At 31.1% G+C, this 12,261-nt stretch overlaps 1 protein-coding gene across 3 annotated transcripts; it reads left to right on the top strand.

Moving 5' to 3' along the window:
- Nucleotides 1–7,445: 7,445 nt before the first annotated feature.
- Nucleotides 7,446–9,112, top strand: LOC119668597. Of its 3 annotated transcripts, none has more exons than XM_038078162.1 (5): nt 7,446–7,673; nt 7,779–8,121; nt 8,258–8,277; nt 8,338–8,719; nt 8,787–9,112. In XM_038078162.1, exons 1-5 carry the CDS (start codon nt 7,468–7,470, stop codon nt 9,000–9,002), a joined length of 1,167 nt encoding a protein of 388 aa, XP_037934090.1. In that variant the 5' UTR covers nt 7,446–7,467; the 3' UTR covers nt 9,003–9,112. The 3 variants fall into 3 exon arrangements, with proteins under 3 accessions (XP_037934090.1, XP_037934089.1, XP_037934091.1); XM_038078161.1 differs by having other exon boundaries at nt 8,201–8,277; XM_038078163.1 differs by lacking the exon at nt 7,446–7,673 and having other exon boundaries at nt 7,779–7,837; nt 7,905–8,121; nt 8,201–8,277.
- Nucleotides 9,113–12,261: the final 3,149 nt, after the last annotated feature.

Raw genomic sequence — 12,261 nt, 5'->3', positions numbered from 1 at the left:
AAATGGGGTTAATTGAAGGTCATATTTTTCGAAATTTTTCACTGGTTTCTGAGGCCTGAAATAGGTATAAAACATTATGTTACACCATCAAAAACATAGATTGAAATAAAATAAATGGATTAAACAAAAAAAAAAATATACGTAATATATATATATATATATAGTCTAATAAGAGTAAAGAGTTTTTTAACGATAATAAACGATTTTATATGAAAATTTTGTACGAGGGTGGGTGTGGCAGTGGGTAGAAAACCATGAAAAAATTTTGGAATCTAGATAATAATGTAGGTTTTTTGGACACCAAAATTCAGCTTACTACCTATTATAGTTTTTGAGTAGTCCTGGCACATCGCTTAATGTCCCATGTTTGAGCAAAAATTTCGGGGGCTTCCAGTAGGCCAATTGGGCTTAAATTATGTTTAAAAGAAAGATCATCTCAAAAACTATATTTTAGGAAAATTTCATATCAATATCTCTACTGGTTCCGAAAATATTTTTACCGTCTAATTTTTGTTTTATCACACTGTGCGTTGGTCAAAACAGTGTTGGTCAGTAAAAAATGCGAGAATTTGCGTCTTATAGGAGCAAATTATTACAATTTAATATATTTGAAAAAAAAATGCGAGGAAGCAACATAGCCAAATTTATGTACCGCCTTATAATCGAATTCTTAAACTTTCCGATTATAAGGAAAGTTGTATATTTTGGTAAGAATTTTTAACAATCAATGTAGTTGTGTAGTGAAATTAATATAATTTTGTAGGGGAATCGTTATCGCTGCCATAAATCATCCAAAAGTATCTCCGAAGAATCAAAAATTTTAAACAAAAATTATTTATATTTGTGAAGAATATATCAGTGACGACGCGTGCCCTATCTGGAAGGGTGTGTGGCCGCTCTAAATTTTTTTTTGTACATATACAGTGGCTCACAGCTTATTTGATGCAGGCAAAAATTTTTATTTCAAAATATATGGCAAAATTAAAAAAACAAAGTATACAGAGTTATTATTTGTAGTGTTCTTATTCATTTCCAAAAACAAAAACCCGAAAATCTTTTTCCATTCTTTAGTTATGCAACAAAAACCAAAAACAAATGAAAAATTCACGTCACAGCTTAAATGATGGAGTCAAGAGTACCATTAAAATCGTCGTCATTTCAGATGGAAATAAAAATATTCTTTTTTTGCGATCATTTGTAATCATATTTTTTAAGGGAAAATACTAAAAAAATTAAAGTGCATGCATTTTATTAACCATGGTACGGGGTACATCAACTGGAAAGCGAGATTTGGCATTGGAGCATTTAAAAAAAGAAATTTCCAAACGTAATATAGCTGAAATGATAAATCTAAGCTCTTTTTTCATAAAAATTGTGTAGAAAATATGGGTCGAAAAGCTCCCAATCAAATTTTTAAAGTAAAAGAATCGAGATGGTTAGTAAACATAGTTCGAAAAATACAACAACAAACACTCTAAAGTTGGAAGACGTGGACAAAAAACAGACTTAGGAAAGACGTGTCATTTTGAAACCGTCCGCAGAATATTGGGATAATCATATTTAAATGGAAAAATAGCTCTAAGTAAGCCTTTTGTAAATTTAAAAAAAAGAATCAAAAGTTGCAGTTTGCACTTTTGATTCTTTTGTTATTATATTATTTGTTATTATATTATATATTTATATAAATTTCTCTTATGATTCCTTAAAGCTGTTTAGAACATCAATAAAGCATCGATGGCATTGTGATTCTTCTGGCATTGATGCCACTATAAGCTGCTGGGAATAAAGTATTTAATACAACAATTACATCTTAACACCGTTTATTGTGAAATAAAGATAAATAAATAAATTTTATAGAACTTGAACGCAAAATAATAAAACCACTCCCTTCAAGTCATGACGTGCCGACGCATGTAGCATAAGACGAGGATGATACACAGTATAACGACAGCGATCAGTGAAAGAACAATCCAAAAGTTCTCTCGCTTAACGGTCTGCTCCTCTTGAGTGAGCAACGAGGTTTTGTCATCGGCTTTTTTTTTTGCCATCTTGCTACCAGTCAATTGCAATTTTTTAGTAAATTTAAACAGACTTTAATTTCTAATTGAAGAATTTCTAATTGTTTAACTTTTAACCAAAATGTTTATAAATAAACGCTATGTTTACTTGATTTCCACAAATTTTCACAAAAATTAGACTGCAGATACTGTAAAGAAGAGACAGAAAAAATGCATACCACGTGTTTGGTGAGTGTCCGGCACTGGTGCACAAGTAAAAGAAACACATAGGAGGGCATTTCATGGATCATAAGGATTCAAGGCTAGGAAAGATAGGCTCTATACTGTCTTTCATTAAATAAATCGGAATTGAAGAAACACTCTAATTTGACGAAAGGGCACAATAGATCTTTTAGGTCGCAGTGTACTATCCCTTTTCTCAATAATACGAGTAATATGATATAAAATATGTTTTAAATAAATCATTGTTTAAAATAATTTTATTAAATTTTATACATATGTTTATTATTTTGTATTAGTTTGAGAAGTAGGAAATATAAATGCATAAATATAAAACGATCCACATTATATTCTAAGAAAAAGTATAATACGCTAACTCTAACATAAATAACATTTAATTTAATACATCATACCATGGTTAATGATCATGAATTGGAGATGTGAACGTTAATGAACTTATTTACTTAGTTGACCATTAGAGACGTGGGTCGTCCTTGGCCGCGTAGAGTAGCCTCCGCCAGTCAGCCCGATTAGTTGCTTTCTGGTGCCAGGTGGTAGTACCGAGCGCCCCCAAATCGTTGGTCACCTGGTCCTTCAACCGTAGATGTGGACATGCTCTACCGCGTTTTCCAACTGTTGGTACCGTATCTAATACCTTTCTAGCCGGAGCACTTTCTTCGATTCGCACGACATGACCAAACCAGCGCAGCCGCTGAATTTTTATGCGCTTAACTATGTCAATATCGCAGTATAGCTCATACAGCTCATCGTTCCACCTAATTCGATACTCGTCGCCAACGCGTAAGGGACCATAGATCTTCCGAAGAGTTTTTCTCTGGAATGCTCCTGAGAGTTGATAAATGAAAAAAAATAAAATTCTCAAATGATAAAAAACAAAAACGGTGATAAAAAACTTCCTAGGTTGATAAAGCATGTACTTGAACAAAAAACCGCTACTGAATCAAAAAGAATACTAGACAACAAATATGGAGATTCTACACTACAGTATGGAATGATTTAATAGTGGTAAATGATTTATTACTATTGTTATAGTTTTTGGAACACGAAAAAAGCTGAGCAGCTTGCTGAGAATAGAAAAGAAATGATTTGTGAAATACTTAATATTTAGACCGCAAGGTCCATTATGCTGTAAATCACAATTTTCGATCTTACTAAATTGTTCAAGCTTGAAAGGTAAGAGTATAACCCTTCAAAAGATGCGCTAGATTGCTGACATAGTTCAAATCTTATGTTATGGAAATGCGTTTACAAGAGTTTGCAGTAACATTTGCATTCGAAAAACTTGGTTTTATTAGTTGTACGTTCGTAGGAACACACTCTAGACACGAAAGAACAATTGAAACAGTGAATTCCATCAACTGAAAAATATTTTGGCCTCTGTTTTTTTGTATGTGCATGGTATAGTTATGACAAACTACCTTGAAAAAGCCAAAATAATAGCAGATTAATATAACGCAACGTTTTTGGTCTACTTAGACGGGGAACTGAAGAATATGGGAGTTTGAAAAGCAAATAATTTTTTTTCTCTACCATACTGTATCAGTTCCTTCATCTGTTAGATTCCTTCACAAGTTAGATTAGATTTGTTCTAAAAGACGTCTACTAATGCAAACATTAACATTTACTCTTGAAGGGAACTTCTATTGTGATCTTCTTTAAGTTGCAAGGAGGTGAGCTGTACTAATCATAGATTTCGAAATGGTTTCACGTGTAATACCTACTAGCAAAAATCAACGATAAAATCGCGGTAAAAATCGCGGCAAAGGTTAAACCAAAACATGCATCGCCAAGAGTACATCAACAACTCCTTTCACAATTGAGGGTAGATCCATGGAGTACGTCGATTTACGCTATTTGGGTACCTACGTTAATTCGTATAGAGGTGCTACGAAAGATGTGGATAGCAGAATATTGAAAAACATAATAGCGTTCAGTAATCTTCGTAGTGTATAGAATTTTAATGAAATATCTCCACAAACAAAAATCCATGTTTACAATGTCTGTGTGAAATCTGTCCTACTGATAGAAACTTGGTTGGTCAACAGTGAAATATTTCGTAAATTTGGCCATGTGTAGTTTCAAATATGGAACTACTTCAACAAAAATTTAAGAAGACATTAACAAACAAGTCAAGCGTCGGAAATATTATTGACTTGGCCAGACCTCAATGGAACCCTCAAGGCTACAGACACAGAGGAAGACAATGTAACACCTACAGAAGAAACAACAAAATGCGATAACAAAGATTAAACAATTTTTAGAAATTTTGCAAAATTTAAATACATTGATGAATATTACTAAATAAGTCAAAATAACAGATTGCCTAAGATCAGGTGAATACTTAGAAAGTACGAATTATATAATAAATAATAATAATAAAATAACAAAACAATATAATAATAAAAACAACAAGAAAGAAAAGCTGGAAAAAGTTCAAAACAAATATCTAGTCATAACATTACATAAATCATATATTGTTTTTTGCGACAGATGCCTTTTTACTTTTCAGATACATTAAAAAAGTTACATGATAGAATATAAATAACATGGAACATGATGTTCCAAGCGAAAAAGTCAGAAAGATTGATAGTCGAAAATCATGTTTATCTATCGGTTATGAAAATTATTCTTTATCTATTTCCTCACATTCAGACTTGCATGCAGGTTAAACCATAGACATGTTAGTAGAGCATGGTAATCTTAAGACTTCAGTCTTACGTCTGACAATTTTGTTTAAGTGGGTTTCTGTATCTCGATTGTTCTGCTTATAGTAAATTAACTGGATATATGTGTTCATTTGCCTTTGTTTTAATTTTTTCATTAGTAATTAATTTAAGATACTGTCTTAATCATACAATAAAACATTTAAGTACTTACTTGCTTAATGCTGTCCTTCTCTTTTAGTCTCAACGATTCCTCTAAATTTTACTTTGTTCACTGCTTCTCTCGTAATTTGATTCCAGAAGCTCTGTGCGTCTTTAAACTCTTGGTCCACGGTTCTTCGCTATGTCTTAGCTGGTGCTCTAGGTTAGCGGCTATCTTATGGATTCCAACGTAGGGCTTATTTCGCTATACAAGGTGCTGGTTTTCTAAGCGTATGGCCAATCCACTTCAATTTTCTTCTTTTGATTTCAGTGGCAGCTTGTATTTGTTCCGTTGGTATTGGATATGCGCTTCAGTCACCACATTTTCAGTATTCTTCTTAAGGATTTGTTTATAAATGTATGACTGAATATAAAAGCCGTATTTTTCCACGTTTCAAATCCATAAAATAAGGTTTATTTGACGTTCGAGTTAAATATTCGAAGCTTGGTACGGGTAATTATTTTGTTAGACTTTCGCACATTGTTTAACTGCTGGAATGTTGACTTAACTTTAATCAGCGGAGCTGAGAGGTCTTCATCAGCTCCATTTTTATCCGTGAGAATGCTGTCTATATATAAATTATAATTCTACGAGTTCAACTGCATCATTATCAATTCTGTTGGAGCCGCTGCACATTACTTTTATTTTTTCATGGTTTATGCACAGGTTAACGTTGGGTGCACAGGAACTAAGTGTGCCAAATTTGTTTTGTAACACAAAACTTTTACGACTTAAAAGTCAGACATCTTTTGCTATTCAATATCGCCAAGTTTGCTAAAAAGGTTCCATTGTATTCCGGTGCTATAGTTTCGTAGCGAACGCATGATGTCGTCCAATGCCAATATAAAAAGTTTTGAGAATAGTATGCAACTTTGCCTTACGCCTGTATTGACCCCAAAGGGTTTGGCTAGCATTCCACTATGTCTAACACTACAATAGAATTCGTTACACAATGTTTTGATGATGTTTAAAAGACAATAAAAGTTGCGTGCACTGACCTTCTAAACTTATTACATTGCCCGAAAATAATGCGGATAGTGTTAGTTAGATCAACACAGGCACGATTTGGTCGAAAACCGTGTTGATTTTTTCGAACTCAATTAGTTTGAAACAACTAAAGTAATGATAACAAGAAGTTAATCCAAATTCAAACATGAATATAATTTGAATATTTATGTGCACTGGTGTAGAATTTGTCTACAAAATGAATTAACCTTATAAAAGCTAAGAGCTAAATTTTCTATATTGTTTAAAGAGAGAGGTCTAAGAGCGATCAAATACTTTTCGTATTTATAACAAGAACCGCTACATTGCAAATTGTGATGATGTCTTATCAGTTTACCATATATATGAAGTAAAATTCTTAAAAACGATATTGTAAATATTTCTTATCAATCACACATACAATACAATATACATATTATTATTTTCTTTAATAGACTCTTTACGATCTCCCAAATATTTATGCCACTTTAAGACGGAACAAACTGTTTACACTCTGTGAGAACATTAAATTAATATTGAACTAATTTATATATAATATTTTGGTTTTTAAATATTCTGTACCTAATTTAATACTTGGAGATAACACTTTACTTTGCATTTTCATTTTAAACTCAATTTTAAAGATAATGAAGACTAGATAATGGATACGCATTACATATTCAATAAATATTTTTTTAGATCTTTGTAATTATATATTATTATTATTTCAGTAGTGATATCGGGTAAAAAAGATTATTTAAATTTCAAATATAGATATATACTCCTACCAATAATTTAAATTCTGATGTTAACTAGTGTAAAATTTGGTAAACAAAATTTTTTTGGACCTTTTTGTTTTTAAATTCTGTGGTTTTCATAGTGTTATAAATGAACAAAATATAAAATCGTGAAAAGTTGCATTTATAAAAATATTGATTGGATATATCCACAATAAAGTTGAGTCGTCAAAAATGTACCATTTTTTGAACATGGGTACCAAACGAAAAAAAAAGTACCAATTTTGGTACTAAAGTACCATAAGTGGCAACCGTGCCTAAAAGATAAATTTCCGATGCTGTTAAAAGAGGGTTGCGTGTGAGCGATGAAATAAGTTGTGAAGAGGGATCAAGAGTTTCTATGTGAAAGAAATCCCTACAGGCAGTATTATAAATTTCAGGTGTGATCTATATTTCAATATTAATTATTCAATATAAGCAACTGCAATGAATCAGATTGAAATTATTTCTTAACGTGTAAAACACTTATATGCCTGCATAAAGATGTAGTGTCCATAGCCGACAATTCAATTAAGTGAGTTCATTAATCTATTCAGTCGCTATTAGAACTTTATGTGGTTAGTATGGCTTTGATTTTCTTAAAGGTTTTTCTGTATGTCATAATACCATCTCTGGTTGTTAGTGATTGCAGTGTTCGCACAGGAAATGGTGTAATTTTATTTAAAGATTTCGGATTTAAAAAAATATATATAAAAGATGTTTCAGAGATTAAAGCCAAACATAACGAATCTATCCAATTCTTTTGTAATGGGCAAATTGATATAACTCAGTTGAGTAAAATATGTATTTACTTTACATAAAGATTTTCTAAAGATATTATGTATTTAAAAATGATTTCTAATACATATCTAATATGAGTTCTTTATTTTTTTAGCTCTTGCCAAAAATCTGACAAAGATCTGACGAAGCTTGTTTACACTGCTAAATTGTTTTGTAATTTGAATACATTTCAATTAATTCAAAATGAAACTATCACACTTGAACCTTTATGTGATTTTAGGATATCCTGTTCCAAACTAAATGGATTGAAATTGTATGAAAGTGGACAAAAATTACCCAATTGTGATAAATACATGTCAATAGGAATTGGAGTGTCTATTTCTGAATTCAAGGAAGTTTCAGGAGCAATATGTTACGACTGGGAAAATCTGACGCTTAAGTATATAAGTTACTTAACTTCAAACTCTAACAATAATTTAAACATATTTGACAAATATGTATGTTAATATTATTAATAAGTTTTTCTTATATGTTATTATGCTGTTTCATCCACTAATTATAAATTTGTGTTAATAGCAACGTACGGAAAGGCTTGATACGGTCACATTAGATAAACTTCTTGACAACTATGAGCTTTACTTTAACATCATGAGGTAAAACAATATTATAAATTCTTAAGTCCTATATAATAATATAGTCTCTGTCTTTTAAAGTACACAATCTTTTCAAGCGCAATTGAATGATATCAAGTTAAGAAATTCAATACTTGATGGAGTGGAGTTCGACTATTCGAATATTGCAGATGCTTCCAAATTTTCTGCTCATGACAATATTTTAAAAATCGTATGGTGGAAAAATCTACGGTTTGGAAACTGGAGACGATACCTGGAAATATTAAAACAGCGTGCAAAATCGGTTCAATACTTGGTCTATCTTGGTACTGCCGGTATCATAAGTATTCCTAAAGAAAATCACATTCAAAATCAAACTTTGCTTAATGCTCCTGAGTACATTTGGTCATATTTGATATCAACAAATCCTAACCAGACTTCAGAACAGCTTGTAATAGTAGGCTACAACTCTCCATTTGCAAAAGTAAGCCCACCATTGCCTGTTTCACACGAGAATACATGAAAGTAAACATATATTTTTTAATTTTTAGTTAAATGCAGAGAATAGTCCAATATTTTGTCAAGATATTTGTGACGAAGTTTCTTGGATTAATTCAACAACATTTCGCGATTTGCGTCTAATTGCAAGTCAAGGTGTGACTTTCTGCTGTCGTCCTGAAGAAGTTTTAAAAAAATTTGACTCTTTCCCAATGATTGTAAATCGACAAATTTCAACAACTGCTACGCCCATTAATGAGCAAAAATGATCTTATTAATGTATGACAGTTCAAACCCAACAGAAGAGCAAATATTATATTCAACATAATTGAACTTTTTACAAATAAACAATAATAATACATATTACAAATAAATTACAAGTCCTAAATAATTTTTATTAACATAAGGTGATATATAATTTACTTAAGCAATAATAAGTTACTCAAAACTTTGAATAGTCTTTGGAATCCACTTTAGTGTATACCATTCTTTAGATCTCCTTAATAAATAGCGAAAAAAAAAATTGCCAGAAAATGTTATTTATTACATACATTATAGAAAAACATTCCAATGTTTAGAAAATGGGTGAAAAAATATCAATAATAGGTGTACGACTTTGTAATGATAGTTTAAAAACTTATACTTTTCTTTTTCTACTCAAATTTCTTTAGAGGTCAGCAAGCTTGCCAGGCAATACTGAGCCAGTAAGACAATTGTACTGGACAGAGTGGGGCGAAAATGACTATACAGTTTTGCTATTTGTTCCAGATTGTAGATGGGCACTGTCATATCTTAATTTTTGTTTAAAATTTCTGTTGTTCGATATCTTCAGGCTTCCATTTTAGTGAAATGAAAATATTCAGTCTGGTGCCTACATCTAGTGAAATCGATAACATATGTTGGCTTCATCTGTCATCAGAAATGTTTTTATGATCAGGTACGCAATTTACTGATTGCAATGTCAACGAATGCTAATAATGTCAATGTATTACTCAATATTAGATTTAAGGGGGATCTTTGTATTAGTTTTTCTTCTTCTGTTGATGGTAGCTGGTAATTGAATTTCGTGGTTATCAATTCTGACGATAGGTCAGCATGACTTTTCGGATGCCATTTTTGGGGTTAAAGTAAGCCTGCAGATCATTAATAAGCCAGGGTCATCTGTACTGTTTGATCTGCACAGATCAATTGTGTAAACATTTAGTATTCTTTATATTGCCTTTGTATTAATAGGATGTTATATTTATAATATCTTTTAGTCTATGAGAATAACTCTTTCTGCGACTTATGCAATAATTTGGCCGTCAGTTTTGTGGGAATAAATGTGTACATCCCGGGTTTAAAAATAAATACTTTCGTGGCGTATTCTAACATGGGATATATTTTGATAGACCGATTAAAAAATTATCAACATTACGTTATAAACAAATGCTTAAAACGAATACTATAAGTATGGTGGCCGAAACGTATATCCAATAACTATCTATGGGAAGGAACTAAAAAAAAAAATTGTTTTTTAAATACTTATAAATTTATTTATTGCATCTGTGAGACTAACAATAAGTTTTAAAATCTTATCACTAATTACATAATATTTAAAATTTTTATTTTAACTATACATTGTGTAAAATAAAATAAAATAAGTAAACCTTATATCACAAATCCCACTTAGATTAATGGGTTAAATTTCATTGGAGTTAATGGTAGATGGTTTCTTAAGAAAATGGTTCAACTTTATCAGATTACTTAAAAGCAAGACGTGGTTTTTACTTCAAGCTATTGACTATTAATTAATGGCAGGACAGTCAGCTCTTTTTAGGCGGAAATTAGTGGGTAGAAGTGCGAGTTTTCTTGCTAGGAGACTAACTTGTTCTGTCAGCCTTTTATTGTATTTCTTATATTGTCAAACTCAGTTTTAACTAGGGGAATTTGTAAATCTCGGTGGATACTTTCAATCCTAACATACCATGGGGCACTAGTGATTGTATCTTTTTGACTGAGCTCTTTGGATAATTTCAATATTTGAAGCACTAGCATTGCCAAATAGCTGGATACCATAAGTCCATATTGGTGTTATGATGCTGTTATACAAGAGTACTTTATACTCTAGGCAAAGGGAAGATCTGCTATTAATATAAAAAATAAAACGGAAGTTAATTAACCACAGGCTTAGGAAATCTGCATCTTGTATAATAAAACAAGTCTTACCAGTAGTTGAAGCTCCAGCTAAGACATGGACCAGGAATTCAGTACTCCTGGAATGAAATTACGAGAGAAGTAGGAAAAGATTAATAGAAACCGTTGAGACCCTACTCTGAACTAGAAAAGAAGAACAGCAGAAAGTAAGTAACATTATGTTATTTATAGTCAAATCAGATTTTATATATTGGATTTGGACTAAACTTCATTGTTGAGTTTGAAAATTTTTTTTCACTTTTGTTTGATGAACGCGTCAGCCTCAAGTTTTGGGGATGATACTCTGATGTTTTTACGTATCCAGCTCATTTTCTTAATGATTTGTTTCGACAAGTGGAAGTTGTTATGATATTTAAATTGTCGCTAAAGTGTGGTTAAGATTTTTGTTTCGGTATCTCTTTCAAGAAGAAGAAGAGTGAGTTTATAAGTTTTAATAGTAGTAACGTGATGTGAAGTACAAAAAAGGTGCAACTTATTTTATAATAAAATATAATATATAGTATAAACAATGAAATTTAAGTATTTTGGTGCTTTGATTAAAAATCCAAATACGATTAGGCAAATGATCACATATTTTTAAGGTTATTAAAGGAGTTTAGGACAACTATGCATCGGAGATTAATACGATTTTAAAAGTTTGGTTTAAGAAAGAAATGCTTATTGCTATGCAGCGAGTTTTCTATTTCGAGTTTGCTGTTTTCTACTAAATAAAATATGTGTTTTATTTTTAATGCTAAAATAGGCACACATACACTAAGAGTAAAACACATCTAATGTCTCTGGCACTGAACACATATAGTCAGTATTTTTTATTCAGTTTAATGTTGTGAAATATTGTAATTTAGACTTATTCAGACATTGCTTACATGTCCACTCCCAATATCGTATTTGTTAAATTATTAGATTATCCAGTAAAATATTTATGGAATAATAAAATATGATTATTAATAGACGCATTGTTTTCGACAAGGACACGGACATATTCGAACGAACATAAAACAACTGAGCATGCATGTTTTGCATCTCAAATAAGCGTTTATTGGTTTTTGTGTCCTTTTAGGACAAGTGGCATTATCCTAATAATTCATTTAAATTGTTTGGAGTTTGGTGAAACGCACTTCCAAATATTGAAGTGTATTAGGTATTAACTTAAAGGGTTACTTAATTAATTAATCAGTTGCGGTTCAAACGCAACTGATTAATCATTCAAACGCATGATTACAATATTTGAATGAACTGAATTTATTAAATCATACTACCAGAATATATATTTCAATATCTAATTTGAACTCTTTTTGTTATTTGTCGAATTGATCATATTGTATATTTATG

This window comes from Teleopsis dalmanni, chromosome 1 (assembly GCF_002237135.1).
Source record: "Teleopsis dalmanni isolate 2A chromosome 1, ASM223713v2, whole genome shotgun sequence".
NCBI lineage: Eukaryota > Metazoa > Arthropoda > Insecta > Diptera > Diopsidae > Teleopsis > Teleopsis dalmanni.
The sequence above is the reverse complement of the archived record's forward strand: the minus strand, read 5'-3'. Positions and strand labels throughout refer to the sequence as shown.

Excerpts from the sequence above, each read along its gene's own strand:
- LOC119668597 (XM_038078161.1), top strand. The coding sequence starts at position 7,468 with ATGGCTTTGATTTTCTTAAAGGTTTTTCTGTATGTCATAATACCATCT. Across the intron at positions 8,122-8,200 it reads TAAACATATTTGACAAATAT|CAACGTACGGAAAGGCTTGA; the intron begins GTATGTTAATAT and ends TTGTGTTAATAG. Across the intron at positions 8,278-8,337 it reads CTTTACTTTAACATCATGAG|TACACAATCTTTTCAAGCGC; the intron begins GTAAAACAATAT and ends TGTCTTTTAAAG.